The sequence below is a fragment of the Ambystoma mexicanum genome, chromosome 7q (genome assembly GCF_040938575.1).
Source record: "Ambystoma mexicanum isolate Mex_15411 chromosome 7q, UKY_AmexF1_1, whole genome shotgun sequence".
Lineage (NCBI taxonomy): Eukaryota > Metazoa > Chordata > Amphibia > Caudata > Ambystomatidae > Ambystoma > Ambystoma mexicanum.
The window spans coordinates 14,737,620-14,757,653 of NC_090941.1; the positions used below are offsets into that span (position 1 = coordinate 14,737,620).

The 20,034-nt window shown below is 52.4% G+C and overlaps 1 protein-coding gene across 8 annotated transcripts in view; it reads left to right on the forward strand.

The window, feature by feature from the left end:
• The window catches only part of DMD (dystrophin), a 7,616,828-nt gene that overhangs the window by 2,726,758 nt on the left and 4,870,036 nt on the right, over positions 1-20,034 (forward strand). For all 8 annotated transcript variants that reach the window (XM_069639082.1, XM_069639084.1, XM_069639079.1 and 5 more), the window contains one exon: positions 1,026-1,208. In XM_069639082.1, coding sequence (XP_069495183.1) covers positions 1,026-1,208 — 183 coding nt within the window. The remainder of the gene's footprint in view (positions 1-1,025; positions 1,209-20,034) is intronic.

Consider the following 20,034-nt stretch of genomic DNA (forward strand, 5'->3'; position numbering starts at 1 on the left):
CTATATCACTTAACCACAAATGTCTCTCCAACCTAGCACGCAAATACCTGATGGACAAATTCTCACAAAACATTTCAAACCGACCAACAAGATCCTCACAACTACACTGCCTTAAGATCCCTAGGTTTAAGCGTCAGAAGGCAGGGGGCAGTAGTTTCCCGGTTTTAGCAGCAAAAATGTGGAACTCACTGCCATAAGCCCTTAGAGCAGAACTATCCTATCATCATTTTTGGAAAAATGCAAAAATGTGGCTCACCAAGAGGAGACTGAATAACCTGTATGTAGCACCTCATTGCTCATCTTTGTACTAAATGTAATGCACTTTATGGAATCCCTGTATTGTCTCAATTGTATGCAAATGTATAACCTATGTAACTGTAAGAAATGCGCCCATGCCTAAGGGTTTGGTGCGCTATACAACCAACTAAATAAATAAATAAATAAATAAATACATAAATACGCATCACTCTGCTGTGTTCCTTTACATGCCAATGTACCGCTCTTAATGTAATACAGTACATGTTGGCACTTTGTGGCAGGCATATTGTGACAGGTTGTCAAAATCACCGAGCATTACTAAGTAATGTCATTCCATAACTGTATGCACATGTCAAATATGAATACAGATGTATACAATCCCGGAACCCAATACTGCATTTATATTGTTTTAAGCACTTTGTGGCAAACTGCATGACTATTCATTCGTCAGATGTATTTGGCACAGAGACGTGCCATGAAAGTGATTACTAATCCATGCTAAACAGTATGCAATTTTGTATTTTGCAACCTAGGATGTCGAAATGTGTTGCTGTGTTACCACTAAATATAAATCTGTTATTGTAAAACACCTACTTCGGTTTTTTTATCCATCCAATTAATTGAAATCCACCCATTTATAATATATAATATTCTGCAGGAAATATGTCATTGTTGGTACAATTTAACTTACTGCGCTAACACAGTTAGAAAGCGTCCCTTTGACAGCATGTCATTGAATTCATTTTCTCTTGTTCGCTCCTTTTCAGAGAGCAAAGGAGGACGCAGCACAGAAGGAAGCGAAAGTAAACCATCTCACGGACTCTGTAAACACATTTATAGAAAAGGCTCCACCTGCAGGCCACGAAGCCTTAACAACCGAACTCGACGTGCTGGTCTCCAACTATCAGCGTCTGAGCAGCAGGCTGACTGGAAAATGCAAGACTTTAGAGGTTCGCCATGTTTTACTTGCTTGGACTGAGTGACAAAGATGTGCAGTGGAGAGCTTCGGGATATTCCTGTGAGAGTTAGGTCTGATCCAACCCACAAGAAAGTGACTGTGATATTTTGGTGGGGTCAATGATGTAATTGGCTTTTGAACTGCAAATATTAATGGACCACATTTTGGTGTAGTTGCGGATGATCATGCTACCTTAATTCCCCTAAAGCCTTTGTATTTCCCCTTCCTAAATGTTCCATGGCTCACATCCCACCATAAAACACCAGTCTGTAAAAAAAAAAAAAAAAAGCTTTTCATTTTCTATTTGCAGTGCAACAGCATTGCAAATAGAAAACATGTTACTATGCCCCCCAGCAATGCAATGACCTGATAGTGTCCATGAGGGCAAGCTGAGGACCAGGTGAGGTATGTCAGTAGTCATTCTCATGCAGTGCCCTGTTGTTTGACCTCTACGCGAACCTCAACACTTTCCAGACGAATCACCAGAAAAGTTTAAGAGGCCGATTCATGGAATAATTAGCGCGGCGCAAGTGGGCAAAAACGTGCGAATCGCAGTGGAATAGCGAAAATCGCAGTGCAAGTGCGAAAATCGCACGAAAAGCAGCGCACGTCCATTCATGGAAGTCCGTGCGCGAGAAAACCAGCGGATGTGCGATAAAAAAGTGTGCCGCGCACGTTGGCGCACAGGCCATCTAACAGCGTTCGCCAGGTCACAGCGAAAATCGCACAGGCCACAGCGAAATTCGCACATAGCGCGGCGCACGCAACAAAAGTAGGCGGAACACGGGCGTAACACTCGGAATGGGGAACAACTTGCAAAAACGTGGGCATCACGGGGGAAGTACAGGGCACAAGTGCGCGGAACGCCCACACGCTCGCCTACAACACGTATTCATGGAATAGAATAGGGCAAAAAAGCGCACGCTCAAACCAGCGCACAGGCACAAACATGACCGCCACAAGAAAGCAGGCGGTAGCGTCTCTGCGGCTGTAAGAAATGTGCGCCAAAAGGTGCGCCAACAAATAGCACCTATATACTGCCATGATGAATGTCCTATACTGTGGCCCTCCAGGACAAATGACGTGCAAACGGGTACCCACAAACACGGACACGCTGACAAAAAATTACGTGTGCGTGTATACCGGGGTGCGCGGGAAGTCTCACACGCGATTTGGCCGGGTACGTGGATTTCAGGGGTGCGCGGGAAGTTCCACACGCGATTCCATCAGGGTAGGTGTATTTCAGGGGTGCGCGGGAAGTTCCACACGCGATTCCATCAGGGTACGTGTATTTCAGGGGTGCGCGGGAAGTTCCACACGCGAATAGCCTGGGCGCGTGTATTTCAGGGGTGCGCGGGAAGTTCCACACGCGAATAGCCTGGGCGCGTGTATTTCAGGGGTGCGCGGGAAGTTCCACACGCGAATAGCCGGGGCGCGTGTATTTCAGGGGTGCGCGGGAAGTTCCACACGCGAATAGCCTGGGCGCGTGTATTTCAGGGGTGCGCGGGAAGTTTTACACGCGATTTCAGCAGGGTACGTGTATTTCAGGGGTGCGCAGGAAGTTTTACACGCGAATAGCCTGGGCGCGTGTATTTCAGGGGTGCGCGGGAAGTTTAACACGCGAATAGCCTGGGCGCGTGTATTTCAGGGGTGCGCGGGAAGTTTTACACGCGATTTCAGCAGGGTACGTGTATTTCAGGGGTGCGCGGGAAGTTCCACACGCGAATAGCCTGGGCGCGTGTATTTCAGGGGTGCGTGGGAAGTTTAACACGCGATTTCAGCAGGGTACGTGTATTTCAGGGGTGCGCGGGAAGTTCCACACGCGAATAGCCTGGGCGCGTGTATTTCAGGGGTGCGCGGGAATTATCACACGCGATTTGGCTTGGTACGTGTATTACAGGGGTGCGTGGGAAGTTACACACGCGATTAGGCTGGGTGGGTCCTCACAGGTGTTCCCTGTACACCCTCGACGGCCCCTGCAGGCAGCCCACAAAACAGGGGACTACCCTGCACACCTGCTCATGTCCCCCTGCACCCCCACCCCCCAGCAGTGCATGGGCACCCTCCACCAGGCCCCCACTCATGTCTCCCACCACCCCCACCCCCCCAGTCACCAGGGGCACCCTCCACCAGGCCCCCACTCATGTCTCCCACCACCCCCACCCCCCACCATCCAGGGGCACCCTCCACCAGGCCCCCACTCATGTCTCCCACCACCCCCACCCCCCCAGTCACCAGGGGCACCCTCCACCAGGCCCCCACTCATGTCTCCCACCACCCCCACCATCCAGGGGCACCCTCCACCAGGCCCCCACTCATGTCTCCCACCACCCCACCCCCCAGCAATGCAGGGGCAGCCTCCACCAGGCCCCCACCCATGTCTCCCACCACCCGCACCCCCCAGCAGTGCAGGGGCAGCCCCCACCAGGCCCCCACTCATGTCTCCCACCACCCCCACCCCCCTGCCACCATGTGCACCCTCCACCAGGCCCCCACTCATGTCTCCCAACACCCCCACCCCCCAGCAGTGCAGGGGCAGCCTCCACCAGGCCCCCACCCATGTCTCCCACCACCCCCACCCCCAGCAGTGCAGGGGCAGCCCCCACCAGGCCCCCACTCATGTCTCCCACCAAACCCACCCCCCAGCAGTGCATGGGCACCCTCCACCAGGCCCCCACTCATGTCTCCCACCACCCCCACCCCCCCCCACCCCCCAGCATCCAGGGGCAGCCCACACCAGGCCCCCACTCATGTCTCCCACCACCCCCACCCCCCAGCCACCAGGGGCACCCTCCACCAGGTCCTCACAATCCCCAATCCTGTGCGTCATGGTCAGCCTCCACAGCCAAAAAGCCCTACCAAGTAACCCATTCACCCCCATGGAAATGGAAATTACATGTTACACCCCCAATGTTCATGAAGCTAATGAACCCATGTCCGTCACACACAATGGTTGCAATTGAATGGGAAAACACCCAACATGACATGCATGAAACCAATGAGATGATACCACACAGTGAAGTATGAAAACAAAAATGTATAGAAAAAAATCAAAGAATGCTAAAGAAAGGAAACAAACTACAATGGGAATGAGAAAAAATAAGCTGCATGTCCGTATAAAAATAAAAAACTGCAAATCAGAATCCAAAAAAATTCCGTCCAAAGTCTATTGTAAAAAAATCTCTATGCAAGAAAGAACTATGTAAAAAACTACCAAGGGTCCATGAGCCCAACTGAACTAAGGAAACCTACTAAAAAACCTAACTAAAAATCAACTATATACAAAAAGTGGAGCAGTGTCCGTCGACTCCAAATCATAATAAGAAACAAAGGAAACATAAAACTAAAGAACTATATACAAAGGCGGCGGGCAAGTCCAGCGGCTCACTCCGTGGTGTCCCGGCCCAGGGCATCATCGAACTCCTGTTCGATGTCCCGGAGGCGGTCCAGTTCCATGGCCCAGAGGGTCCGCAGGGACGACGCCGTGTCCTCCTCCAACCCCCTGCGGATTGCCTCGAGGCACTCGGCCCGCCTCAGGGCCCTCCGCATGGAGTTCTCCGCCCTGATCATTGTGAGCCGCGCCTCTTCCGCCCGCCGCCGCTCCGCACCTATGGCGTGGCCCAACCGCTGCCACACGGAAGACACTCTCTGTCCTGGGTCCTCCTGCCCTCCGGCCGATGCCTGCCCCTCCGATGTCGAAGGCCCCGAGACTTCATGACTCCCACCATGTTGCTGCTGCTGCTCTGCCTCTGCCCGTGCACTGCCTCCTGCTGCCTGCACATCCTCCGCCGGCTGGGGTGCAGTTGTTGATGTGGCCACCCCTGCTGGACCTCCGACTCCCGACTGTGGCAGGGATGCCTCCTCCACCAGCCTGGCCGCACCGTCAGAGGCAGCTCCACAGGGCACCCAGGTGACTGATGGGTGGGAAGATGGCACAGAGGACGACTGGCGCGTAGGGTGTCCAGTTGAGGAGGGGTTCGGAGCAAGCCCCATCAGACGGCGGAATCCGGCCTGGGTGACCTGTCCAAGCTGACGTGGTCAACGAGCCATTCGAGATGACGTGCAGTCTCTCCATGAAAGGACTGCAGGTCACCTCGCATGGCCCGTTGACGCAACGCCACACCAGCCAGGACAGGCTCAACCCGGACCTGGATGGCCACGTCCGCAGGCAGAGGAAGGCCAGTTGACGTCAGCTCATCCCCTGCCTGAAAACGGGTCTGGACGTAGGCATCCCTGCTGGTGCAAGATGATGCAGGGACAGGATCGGGGACAGGATAGCACACAGGCACCTCCGCGGCCGCCTGTGCTGCCTCCTGTCCCTGGTCCTGCACTGCACCACTAGCACCAGTGGGATCCCCACCTCCAGACCCCGTCTCTGGTGCTTGCACGGCCTCCTCCTCCACCAAACCCCCCACCAACCTGGATGACTCCGTGCCATCTTCCCCTGTTGGGCCCTGTGGGGTCCCAGCTGCCGCTTCTGCTGCCGAGGAGTCCAACTGCAACCTCTGCCTCTTGGACCTCCCCCCGGCAGCTGCGGCCTGGGACGCGGCACCGGACTCCTCACTCCCCGACGAGATGACAACACGGGAGTGGAGCCGGGCCTTGCGTCTCCGGCTGGCGGTCGGATCCCCGCCGCTGTGCTCCACAGCACCTTCTCCGCCCTCTTCATCAGTTGACGCTGCAGACAGGGAGAAACAAAACACAGGCATCAGGGCACTGTACAATGGACACATACACAAATGACAGTTGCACATGAGTGGCATTGGCAAACCTCAGACATGTCATCACAATCACCAAGACACATGTCATTGCAACTCGCACACATGAGCCATACCACAGCCATATCGCAACTGCCAGCACCATCCCTACACATACAACAGCATGAGCAGCCAAAGGGGAGCCAGACATCACATGCAACACAGGAAGTGCACCACACATGTACACACACCACCACACTTGCATGCATGTGTACACCTCTGCCAAGTGTTGCACTGTTCAGACGGGCATCCATGTCACATCTGCCAATCAGGCTTACACATACCGCAGTCACATGCATCCATGTTGCATCACTGTTGCACCCTTGTCAAATACACACACATGCACATGTACACAGTGCACGTACATGCAGCCCAAAACAACATACATGCCTGACATCACGGACATGTCTACTTACATACACATTCATCCAAACATGTGTGCACGCACAACTGCATTTGCCATGCAAGCCTACACACACAAGCACCATCCATGTCTCGCACATCACAGCCCTCGCATGTGTCAGCCCCACGGCCCTGTACACCCCCACCCATACTCGACCCCATACAAACAGATGTGCAACCTGCACAATACCGAATAATCACCACACGCACTGCTCACAATCAGGATGCATGTACACTCACCGCTCGACTCCAGACGGGTCTGCTTCTCCAGGACCTGGACGTGGAGCGCTGGGGATATGCGCTCCAGGACCCCCATCTGTTCTTCCGACAAGTGGCCCCGGCGCCCCTTGGCATCCGCTGCCTTCAAGAGGCACCGGGCCTTGTTCAGGGTCCTGGACCTGAAGTCCTCCCAGCGCTTCCTGACATGTTGGAAGTCCCAGACTGCCACCCCCTCCACGTTGATGGCAGTCACGATGTCAGTCCAGATCCGAGTCCGTCCTTCCTTGTCGGCGCGGGAACCTCCGAAGAGGGCATCATACTGCCCCAGGACTTGCTCCACCAGGACACCAACTTCGGTGGCACTGAAGCTGGTGCCCCTCTGCCTCTCTGGCCGGGGGTTGTCAGTGGTCACAGATGGTGTTTGCCCCGACATGACAACCCCAGAGGCAGGAGTGGGTGGGCAACTGGGTCCTGGGGCTGGGCTGTGGAGCGATGGAATTCCAGTCGGGAGTCTTCGGTTCCAGCAGGGGTGGTCACAGCAACAACACCCCTGGCTGATGTGCAGGCAGGAAATGGCAGTGCACGTGGGCAGCAGGCAGTCAGGCAGCAGCAGCAGATGGCAGGTGGGAGCGTGCTCGTGGCTCTGGGGGGCAGTAGTTCGGCCTTCTGGGCAGGAGCGTGGTCTTCTGTGTGCTTACGCGTGGCCAGCTTGGTACGGAGTGATTTGGCACGTGAAAATCCTGCACGTCAGCGTGAAAACCGAGGAAAGGCCCTTAGCGCTTAATCGCGTCTGTGAGGTGACCCGCACGGGTGTTTCCCACACAGCACGTGATGAAAGAGCACACGTGGAAAGACTGCACGTCAGAGTGTCATCGCGTGTAATTGGACTGCGCGTCAGAGTGTCATCGCGTGTAATTGGACTGCACGTGAGAGTGTCATCGCGTGTAATTGGACAGCACGTGAGAGTGTCATCGCGTGTAATTGGACAAAAGTGCGCGTACACGCGATTGGCCTATGTACGTGTATAACAGGGGTGCGCGGACACTTACACACGCAAGTACGTCAGCGCACCTGTATCCCGGGGTGCGCAGGAATTTCCACACACTATTGGACTGGGTACTGGATTTCAGGGGTGCGCGGGTCACACGCTCGCCTACAACACGCGCAACGCATACATTTGCGCGCTAACAAAAGAACAAGCTCAGACCCAGGATGAACATACCGTTCCTAGCAGCAGTGGGCGTGGGCTACCAAAGGAGGAGGAGGAGGATAGTCAGGGCCAGAATATTCACACCCAGAACCAGCCTTTTCGGGATGCCTGATGACCAGGTGCATGGGAGGTACAGGTTTCCACCACACATTATACTGGACCTGGTGAGTGAGTGGGAGGATGACCTCACATCACCCACCCTGTGCTCCCAAGCACTCAGCCCCCTGGAGAAGGTCCTCAATGTACTGCACTTCTTAGCCACTGGATCATTTCAGCGGACAAGTGCCATTGTGGGTGGTGTATCACAGGCCACCCAGTCACGCTGCCTACACCAGGTCTTGAACATCATCACTGCACGGCCATCAGTCCGCAGGCACATATACCTGCCCAGAACACCTGCAGAAAGGCGTGCTGCCACCCTGGATTTTTACGGTGTGGCACGATTCCCCAAAGTGCTAGGTGCCATCGACTGCACCCATGTGGCTCTACGTCCCCCCAGGGCATCAGAGCACATCTATAGGAACCGCAAGCACTGGCATTCCATCAACGTGCAGGTAGTATGTAATGCCAAGGGAATCATCACCTCAGTATATGCCAACTATCCCGGGTCAACCCACGACAGCTTCATTTACCGAATGTCCACCCTAAGCCGGGACCTAGAAGCTGGGCGGCATGGCGATACATGGCTGCTTGGTGAGTATGAATGCCACTGTACATGCATGCATGTCAGATACTGAGCAAGGTCACAACCCCACCCGGTTCTGGCGGCCAGCTGTTGTACGCTCCCCCAGTAGTGTGCAGGATCATAGTGGCAGCATGTGTCCTGCACAACGTTGCAACACGCCGGGCCTGGCCGTGGACATGGTGGTGGCCCCACATCCCCAACCACATGCACAGCCGCTGCGCATGGGAGGGGAAAGGGCACGGGGGGAGGCAGCCCGTACACAGCTAGTGGCTAATTACTTCACATAGAAATCACACCCCTGTGGAGTGCACACTGCCCTGGCACATTCCATCTGACAATCAATGATGACTCAACCTGACACTGATCCTGAATGTCTGGAGAATGAACCGTGAATACCATATCAGCCTGAGATTGTTCACCTGGAAGTGTCAATGTGTGCATCCCTACCCACACAGACACCACCAATGCAGTTTTGTGAAGTTACACATTCAAGCAGCTAAAATGAATACCCACTTGCAAAATGCAACAAGAGGACAGTGCCATGTCAGCCAACCCAACCCCAGCACTGCCACACGACACACCGTGCCATGTCATGCTATTTGCAGGTAAACAAAGTAATCCCCACAACATGACACTAGTGTCACTATGTACAGTGTCCCTATTAGAAACCTGCAACACCTGAAATGCTCACAGCAATGCCGGACCAACAACATACTTGAGCACGTACTACCATTAACATGACATCACAAATGTTACATATTAGTAGTCTCACCACTTGGAAATGCCTGCACTCCCACCACTACCAACCGTGCAGTGTTGGCGCCATGTAGAGTTGTAGGTGCACTGCTGCCAACATGGACCCCATCTCCAGACTAGAGGTCCTTGTGTAGACATGAGGAAGGGACCTGCAAATTGGGAGGTAGACACAGAAGATGAGTTACACATCAATGCAACATGCAGTGTACAACACAACAGCAATATGCACTAGGAATGTATACACAGTATTGACTACAGACTGCCCACACAGCTCATGGGAGTCCAACGTCACTGTGTAATTCACTTTCACTTGGGCACACCCTTTGCAAGCCCATGGAAACGGGAAGCAGGAGGGGTGTGTGTGACTCAAACCCAAGCATCTGAACCAAATACATTACAAGCCTGCATGTGCCCAGCCACAATGCAGCGTATGCCCACAGGAACCACGGAAGCCAACAAATCGTCCCAAAAAAATAGGGAATAAAATAAATAAAAATAAAAATAAAAATAAGAAACAATCAGAAATGGCCATTGATGGGCCCGGCGGGGTTGGGGAGGCCACCCAGGAGGTCCGAGGACAGGATGCACACCAGAACCCACCTGCGTGGATCCTGGGAAAATAAAACACCTCCATGGGCTCATGGCCCACACGGCTACCCTATTGTGGGAGTATCACTGCTGTCGCTAATATCACCCTGTGCAGCTGCATCCGGAGGTGGTTGCACTATGGGAGGCAGCCCACGCAAGGCCCTAGTCTGCTCCTCCATGGCTGCAAGCATGTGGGTGTGGTAGGTCTGGTTCTGGAGGATGAGTGTGCGGAGGTCCCCATGCAACAACTCACGGGATGCCCGGACCTCCGCCCTCGTTGCCTGCATCTCAGCTGAGAGCGTACGGGTGAGACGCTCCAGCTGCTGTTCTGTCCTTTGGTGTGTTGAAGCCTCAAGCTCAACAAGAGTCGTCCTGAGGTGAAGGAGCTCCTGCCTCAGGGCTTCCCTGTGGCCCTGGGACTCAATGGAGATGGCCTCCTGCAGAGTCGCTAGTGCCGCCCGCCTGTCCCTGTTGGACCCCAACATGTCCTCCCTGTGTGACTGGCAGATGGAGTCGGTTGCCTGCTCTAGTCGCTCCATCAGCCTTTCTGGGGGGACAATGGAAGTGGCCACCCTATCCATGGCCTGAGCCATCATCTCGGATGATGCAGCCTGTTGGGTTGCCATACCGTAAATGGATTGCTCCCATGTGGTATTGCCAGGTGGCGTACGGCCACCACGTCGGCGGGCACCACACCTGTCTGGGGCAAGGCGAACTGCGCCTTGCTGTGCCGGCACTGCCTGAGGCTGCAGGACTGCATTCCCCCTCTGATCTGCTGGCCCAGGAACAGGATCAGATGTCGCGGAGTGTGACCCTGCATCCGTAACCACCAAAGGCGTAGCTGCCAACACTGACATCCCCATTGAGGGTTCTGACCCTGGTGCAGGTGGGTGAGACAGAACAGAATCCCTCCCTGGAACACTCACCTGCGACAGCACGTAGGTCTCATCCGAATCAACACCTGAGTACAGCTCGGGGGAGGTGCAGCCAGAGACACCCCTTGAGAGCACGACCTGCAGCACTTGTGGGTTCTCCCCCACCACCACACCACGTCCCTCACTGGTGGTTGGTCGGCCCTCAGACCCCTCCTGGGTCTGCACCATCTCCACAACCCCAGCAGTATCAGGTGCGTCTTCCCCTGCAAAGACATAAAAACAAAGAAATGGAAACAGGCATTAGCACCATGGCACACAATGAGGGCTGAGAAGCAAGAGAACCAGTACTTGATTGACACATGTTCCACATGACTAAAACCCTCCCATGCATGCACCCTCACTGCGTATGAAGGGCAGGCAAATGGCACACACTGATGACACCAAGATGGAAGATGAACACATTTTCTGCATGCTGCCTGGCAGTGGCATCACCCATTGGCCTGTGATTGCCAGGTGAAACACACATGCCATCACACAGATGGCATGTACCATTGCTATTGAGTGAAGATGGAGAGGAGGGCAGCACCTATTCATTCAGTCCAGTTCCCGCATGTAATCGCTTTTCTAATTCTAACAGGTCCGATTTTTCACCTGGAGCTGCCAGTCTGAAATGGTCCAATTGCACAGGGACATGTGTGTACAAATGATATCCAGGTAACAAAGTCACTCCACTTTACCATAGCCATGTCAGAGATGTGACTAGTGGACAGCGACATGCCTAGTAAAAGTGGGGGAATGCAAACAATCTGACTGAATGAACAGTGAAAAATCAAGCAACTATGTTGTGGCAAGGTGACACATCAAGGGCAACTGGCGTGCAGTTGGGCTAGATGTCTACTGTTGGCAGAAGGGATACTGCTATGACCAAATGCAGCTGCGCAGGAAGTATTGCATGAAGCACATGGCTGACCCATACGACTCAGGCGCACACACTCTCACCTGGCACACAAACAGAAGCCCTCACACACACACCATGCACATGGATGACACACACATGCATGTGCACTCACCGGACAATGCCTCGTAATCAGCCAGATCTCCCACGCCTTGGATCTGTTCCTCCGTGACGTGGGTCCCAGCGACTGACTCATGTGGAGTGAGTTCCATGTCTACTACTGGAGACCCACCTCCAGTCACTAGAGTTGCGGCATGACTTGAGGCCAGCTTACTCTTTGCCCTGCGCTTTAGGTCATTCCAGCGCTTATAGCAATCATTGGCTGTGCGCCTCACGATTCCAAGGGCACTTACGATGTCCGCAACGGTCTGCCAGTGTGCCTGGCGTTGTGCAGGTGTGGTCTTGGATCCTGCAACAATGACCATCTCGTTGTCATGTGCGGACACATACTCGACAAGTGCATTCAGTTCGTCATCCGTGAAGCTGGGCTTCCTGGACGGGCCGGACTGTGTAGCCGTGTCTGGGGCATCAGCCTGTGCCGGACGAGCACTCTTCCTCTTCCGCTTGGAAGGTGGTGGTGATCCTGAGTGTCCTGAGCCGCTCTGGACACTAGGGGCAGAAGCCCTGGTGGACTCTGTATCAGGAGTGTGGGATTGCACACTCAGCATGGGAGTTGGTGCAGGCATTGGCTCTAGTGTGATGGTGTCAGGGGGAATGTCAGCAGCATGGACTAGGACCGACACTGTCCTGGCTGGGTGTGTGAGGGCTGGGGTGGATGGAGCCGCAGCTGCCCCTGCAGCCTCTCCGCCCTGCCTCCTTGGTGCAGCAGATGACCTTGCTGGCCCAGATGCACGTGGCATGGTGACATCAACGTGCACCAACGCACGTGTCATAGGCCTGCTGACCTGGAAGTCAGCCATGGAGTCAGCCAGATCTGGTGCCACAATGGGCTGGTCCAACAAGGGCTGAGCATGGATGGTGTCAGCCACATCAGCCTCAACGGGAGGGGGGGGGGATTATGGGTGCCCTTGACTGGTCCTCCACACATGAGGGGACAGGCTCACCCTGCAAGTAACGACCACGTCCCCTAACGGATCCACCACGGCCACCACTTGTGGCTCTTCCACCTTTGCCACCCTTACGGAATCCTCGCCTCCCAGCCATGGCACTGATGTAAATGTGCGTATGGGAGTGTCTGTAAACTATTGTCCTGGGCAATTGGGGGTCAAAGGGGTTGGGTACCAGATGGTAATTGTACCCTAGTGCTCTTGCAAGGCTGATTGTAACCCCTGGGGAAAGATGACGGGTCACGCTACGCACAGGAGCCCCAAAAAAGGGAGATGACGTGCACGCAGCCCCTCCTAGACCACGTGTGCAGAAAGAAAAACCTGCACTACGCTGTGGCACCCAGTAACACAAGAATGAACGTATGCGTGTCACACGCAGCCTAGAATGACCTCTGAAGGGGTAGGCTACACACGGAGCAAGCACAGATTTTAGATACGTGCGTGACTCACCGTCTGCCTGGTAAACGAGCATGTAAAAGGAGCACGTTTGGTTGGCAACACCCCCGCCAAAAGAAGATTTGTACGCTGTCTGAGGAGACAGGACAACAGTAGAAGGGAACACTGTTTGAGGGAACAGGCCCAGGTAAACCAGTAAAAGCGAAAAAAGAGAAAAAGCTGTCAGAGGTAACAGCGAATACGAACTTGAAACGCCGTGAAATAAATCGCGTGTGAAACGACAAGAAGTACAGAATTCACCCACTTGCTCTCCACGAAAAGTACGTACAAGGAAAACGTGTTCTACACGTACCTTTTATACAGGCCCACACGTCCAGCGTCACTTACGCGGCGTGTACGTGCTAGGGCCATTTCCACCAATTACATGCTTTGTCACTTCTGCGTGTAGGGCCATTTCCACCAATTACACGCTTTGTCACTTCTGCGTGTAGGGCCATTTCCACCAATCACACGCTTTGTCACTTTGCGTGTAGGGCCTTTTCCACCAATCACACGCGATTACACTCTGACGTGCAGTCTTTCCACGTGTGCTCTGTCATCACGTGCTGTGTGGGAAACACCCGTGCGGGTCACGTCACAGACACGCTTACGCGCTGAGGGCCTTTCCTCGGTTTTCACGCTGACGTGCAGGATTTTCACGTGCCAAATCACTCCGTACCAAGCTGGCCACGCGTAAGCACACGGAATACCACGCTCCTGCCCGGAAGGCCGAACTACTGCCCCCCAGAGCCCCGAGCCCGCTCCCACCTGCTGCTGCCTGACTGCCTGCTGCCCCTGCACTGCTGGGGGGTGGGGGTGGTGGGAGACATGGGTGGGGGCCTGGTGGAGGCTGCCCCTGCACTGCTGGGGGGTGGGGGTGGTGGGACACATGGATGGGGGCCTGGTGGAGGGTGCCCCTGGTGGCGGGGGGGGTGGGGGTGATAGGGGACATGAGTGTGGGCCTGGTGGAGGCTGCCCCTGCACTGCTGGGGGGTGGGGGTGGTGGGAGACATGGGTGGGGGCCTGGTGGAGGCTGCCCATGCACTACTGGGGGGTGGGGGTGCAGGGGGACATGAGCAGGTGTGCAGGGTAGTCCCCTGTTTTGTGGGCTGCCTGCAGGGGCCGTTGAGGGTGTACAGGGAACACCTGTGAGGACCCACCCAGCCTAATCGCGTGTGTAACTTCCCACGCACCCCCGTAATACACGTACCAAGCCAAATCGCGTGTGAGAATTCCCGCGCACCCCTGAAATACACGTACCCTGCTGAAATCGCGTGTAAAACTTCCCGCGCACCCCTGAAATACACGTGCCCAGGCTATTCGCGTGTGGAACTTCCCGCGCACCCCTGAAATACACGCGCCCAGGCTATTCGCGTGTGGAACTTCCCGCGCACCCCTGAAATACACGTACCCTGCTGAAATCGCGTGTAAAACTTCCCGCGCACCCCTGAAATACACGCGCCCAGGCTATTCGCGTGTGGAACTTCCCGCGCACCCCTGAAATACACGCGCCCAGGCTATTCGCGTGTGGAACTTCCCGCGCACCCCTGAAATACACGTGCCCAGGCTATTCGCGTGTGGAACTTCCCGCGCACCCCTGAAATACACGCGCCGAGGCTATTCGCATGTGGAACTTCCCGCGCACCCCTGAAATACACGTAGCACGCTGGGAGACATGAGTGGGGGCCTGGTGGAGGGTGCCCCTGGTGACTGGGGGTTGGGGGTGGTGGGAGACATGGGTGGGGGCCTGGTGGAGGGTGCCCCTGGTGGCTGGGGGGGTGGGGGTGGTGGTAGACATGAGTGGGGGCCTGGTGGGGGCTGCCCCTGCACTGCTGGGGGTTGGGGGTGGTGGGAGACATGAGTGGGGGCCTGGTGGAGGGTGCCCCTGGTGGCTGGGGGGGTGGGGGTGGTGGGAGACATGAGTGGGGGCCTGGTGGAGGGTGCCCCTGCACTGCTGGGGGGTGGGGGTGGTGGGAGACATGAGTGGCGGCCTGGTGGAGGGTGCCCCTGGTGGCTGGGGGGTGGGGGTGGTGGGAGACATGAGTGGGGGCCTGGTGGGGTTGCCCCTGCACTGCTGGGGTGTGGGGGTGGTGGGAGACATGAGTGGGGGCCTGGTGGAGGGTGCCCCTGCACTGCTGGGGGGTGGGGGTGCAGGGGGACATGAGCAGGTGTGCAGGGTAGTCCCCTGTTTTGTGGGCTGCCTGCAGGGGCCGCCGAGGGTGTACAGGGAACACCTGTGAGGACCCACCCAGCCTAATCGCGTGTGTAACTTCCCACGCACCCCTGTAATACACGTACCAAGCCAAATCGCGTGTGAGAATTCCCGCGCACCCCTGTAATACACGTACCTGGCCAAATCGCATGTGAGAATTCCCACGCACCCCTGTAATACACTTACCCTGCTGAAATCGCGTGTAAAACTTCACGCGCACCCCTGAAATACACGCGCCCAGGCTATTCGCGTGTGGAACTTCCCGCGCACCCCTGAAATACAGGCGCCCAGGCTATTCGCCTGTGGAACTTCCTGCGCACCCCTGAAATACACGCGCCCAGGCTATTCGCGTGTGGAACTTCCCGCGCACCCCTGTAATACACGTACCTGGCCAAATCGCATGTGAGAATTCACGCGCACCCCTGTAATACACGTACCCAGCCGAATCGCGTGTAAAACTTCCCGCGTACCCCTGTAATACACGTACCCTGGCTAATCGCGTGTATAACTTCCCGCGTACCCCTGATATGCACGTTACCCGCTTTGCGTTCCTTGTTTGGCAGCCCTGTAAACTGGTCCAGGGTTAGCGCAGCCCTTTGCGATGATTTAGCGATTTTGATGGCTTTTCCTTGCGCGACGGCGTTCTTGGGGGTGTTACTGGCGCTGCTGCAGGGTCGCTGCGATACTCTGCGCCACGGCTGGTTTGGGAGCCTAAAATCCATGAATATTCTGTGCGCGGAAATCGGTTTTTGCGCACGTGCCTGGCGCAGACAATCGCACGCGGACACTCTGCGCCAGCCGCTTGCGACACTTTTTCTGCGAAATTCTATGAATTACCCTGTAAATGTTTGCGAGTCCTGGAACTGCGGACAATCTGTGGATGTAACTCCAAGCTTGTTTGCCCCTGTGCTAAGGCGCATCTCAGCCCCCCCCACCTGATTACCCATACACCTGGAGCTAATCTTTGTGATGCTCAAGTACACGTGTAGTTCCCAAAACCTTCTCGAAGATGCTCGAGGCATCACTAGATGTGCTCCAGTTTTAGGCTCTGGCAATTACTTATAAGGTTCTAGGCGCTATCTCCTGCTTTCCTCCAGTGAAAATCTTTGCAATTTATGGCCAAAATTCTCCCTTCATGACAGCTATATAAAATGCATGGGAATGTGTAATACATTCCAGCCTGACATGTTCTTTTAATACTAGGGAGAGACTGCAATCTTCGCATGAAAGCATGCAGTTCATGTTCTTATTATAGATGAGTTGTGACATCACGTCCAATTTGTAATAGGAGTGACAGACTCTGGAGTATAACTTGGATGTATCTTTAGTGGGGAATTGACAAAAGTTTTATTAAGATGCTTAATGGTTCTTGTTGTCGGGCTTGGATTTTGTTCTATTAGCCTGTGTGTTTTCTGGCAGTACTCAAATGCTTTTCCAGTTCATTGTGTGCTTTCAGACCCCAGCCTGCAAAAGAGAAACTTTGTGAATGTTTTTGGGCATTGCCGCAAGGCAATGAAATAATGAATATGTGTACTAATTACATTTTTGGCACTTGGCCAGCAAAAGCTTTCTGTAATAGTCCCCCTCATCAAGTACAAAAAAAGTTCCCAACGGATCTGTTAGTCTGCTGTGGGTTTTTAGCAGGCACTTTCTTAACGTTCAGCATTTTAGAAATCAAATGTCTTTTCAATTTGCTTTGGGTTTTGGGACCTGAAAGGGGGCTCTGGCTGCCAATCTGCTTTGGATTTGTATGTGTACATATTTAATTGAAAGACAGGTAGTTTTGATAAAAACATTTTTTTTAAAGTCTCCGTACAGAGTATACGTATTCATTAATGTAATTAATTTTCGTCATTTGTATAGCGCCTTTCACCATGAGTATAGTCCCAACTCGCTCTAGGTTGAACGTTCTCAGCGGTACCAAAGGAAATTGGGAGGTGCTATTATTCTACCGTCAAGTATGGCCATTAAAGGCCTCCCTGCTAGCCACCCATGTCTAAATGGCATATGTATGGACCGAGAGAGGTACAATAGAGAGATCAACTGTAGAAGGTATGCAAGAGGATAGACAATTATGTGTGTATCTACAGTACACATTTTTGTTGTGAAAGGTAGCTGCATTCTTATGGTAGAGGTGTTGTGCAAAGTATAATTCGAGTTGTGTGTGAAAGCAGATGTGTGCAGGAGTGTGGCCACGCCATTGGATAATTCCATAAGTGCGGGTGCATGAGCAAAAAGAAACACAATGCCCACCCCCAAATCCGTCTAATTGCAATACATTGCCCACCCCCAAAATCCATCTTAGAGCAACACATTGCCAAATCACAAAATCTATCACCCTCAAAAATCTGTCTAAGTGCAACACATTGCCCATCCCATATATATCTAAGTGCAACATATTGTTAACTCCCAAAATACATATATCTGTCTATCTAAGGAGTGCAGCATCTGATCTACACAATATTCTGATTTAATGGTAGTAGTGAAGAAGTGGCAGGGTTTTAATTGAGCACAGTAATTGCTGAGGTCACTTCCTGTACCACCTTTCCTTAGTTGTTGCTGTAGGGTGTTCTGTGATTCATCCATGGGCAAACGGGAATGAACAGGCAAGGGAGCTGCTCAAGAGGGAGCTGCCCTTTGCTTTTGGCCCCTAGCTGGCTGCCCTATTCGGGTAGCCCTGTGGTATATGTAAGAGATTTTGTTTTAGTGGGGTAAATTCGGATTTGGCAGTATGTTCTTACCGTAAGAATGTTGGTGGTAATTTGGCAGGAAATTAATCTTGCATTTAGATTGGGTTTGGCATCACACTATTTTAGTGACCGTACCTTGTTAGCTTATATTGGTGGTCATTTTAGTGGTATCTTGTTTTGCAGTATTTATTCCTGTGGTATAGTGGTGAGCATGGTTTTCTTTTTTATACTATAACCCCATCATAAACAAACCTTCCCTTTTTATTAGAATACCTCCTAGTTGTCTGCATAGAGCCCCAGACTTATGCACTTTAGCAGAACCCAATGATTTTATTCAGAGCGCCACCTACAGGTTGTGGCTGGTATTACTGGTTTATGATCATCCAGTAATCTATGTGCCATAAAACATTACTGGCTTATTTACACCCAGTAATCTATGTATCAGATCAGGCACCTTCCCATCAGCATGCAAGGAAGGAAACATTCATCACACCGCACACAAACCTCTGATTTATAGCTGTTTATTATTATCTTTCTCTTGTTTGTTATTATACTTGCATTGGTAATTTGGCAAATACCCTACTGCACTGATATGAGCCTCCCCTTTATACATCACTTATGTAATTAATTCACAGATGCTTGAATGACACAAAAATCCCATTGTTTTTTATAAATATGTCTTGTATTGAATCTTATTTACATGTCACCAAGTCTTACCATTGGCTAATTACAGCATCATCTGCAATACAAGAGAACAAAACAAACCATGCAGATATTTTTAAACATGGATTCATGTTCCCACATTCTGAAAATAATGAAAAATACACATCTAATGGTTTCCTAACTTCCCTACACTGTAATAGATCTTAGACACACATATGGCATTTTATCTGGTCCTCACTTAGTACTTATCTTACCAAGGTCGGCTTTTCTTTGAAATCCCACGCACAACCTTGTTGTGTTCGCAGATTTAGACCCAGTGTCAGCGCGAACTTCTGTAATCTTGTGTGGGGAGAGCCAGCTAATTATGTCCCACAGCTAGCGCTCTACCCCTTGGAACCTCTGTTAGTCTTCTCAGCCCAGCATGAACTAACTGCTTTCCTCATTTCTTGTTACTAAGAAAACTCCTATCCATCCCCTTATTGACGTGGCTCATCTGCCTACAATTTCCACCAATCATAGTAAAAAAAATGTGCTCTGTATCAGCCCTCATTTCCAGAACAATGAAAGCTTTAGGCCTAGAGTTACTGTTTCACTTTGTTTCCTGCTGATTGCATTTTTCTGTTCTCCACAAGCTGAAGAAATCGCCAATGTACATTTAAAAATGAATCTCAGCAGTGCCACCAAAACATGGATTTCACCTCATGTTGCATATGCGACTGCATTTTAATGTTAGAGAAATTAGAATTAGTATTTTAGTAATGTTAATCAGTTATATTCTACTGTAGTCTCCATACATGAAGAATAAAAAAATAAAAAAATGGTGCACTTCATTATTTGAATCTTGCAGCACACTTAGCTTTTCTATGCGTGCTCTGAATATCTGCAGTTTCAAATTGGGCTTGGCTGTGTTGTAAATCCTGTACTTTGCATACTACCAATAATGATATGTTATACTGGCAAGAAAATGCCATATTACATACTAGCAAAATACTATTATCTGCTGGCAATAAAATGCTGTTATATTTTTTTGCAAAATGCTATACATGTCCTTACATATATGCCTTATAATAATTCAATGCTGGATTACAACTTCAGTTGTAGTTGTGGAGGTTGCTCAGATAGGGGAAAATACAGATAAGGCATGTTTTACACTGGGTGATGGTTAGCAGGGAAAATGTGCAATTTATGCAGATTTCATTTACATATGATACAACACAGCAGACAATGCATTTTGAGGTGCAAGAATGCAGACATAGAACACTAAAGGGGAGGGTGGCAACTTCCACAGAGAGGATAAGCTTTTG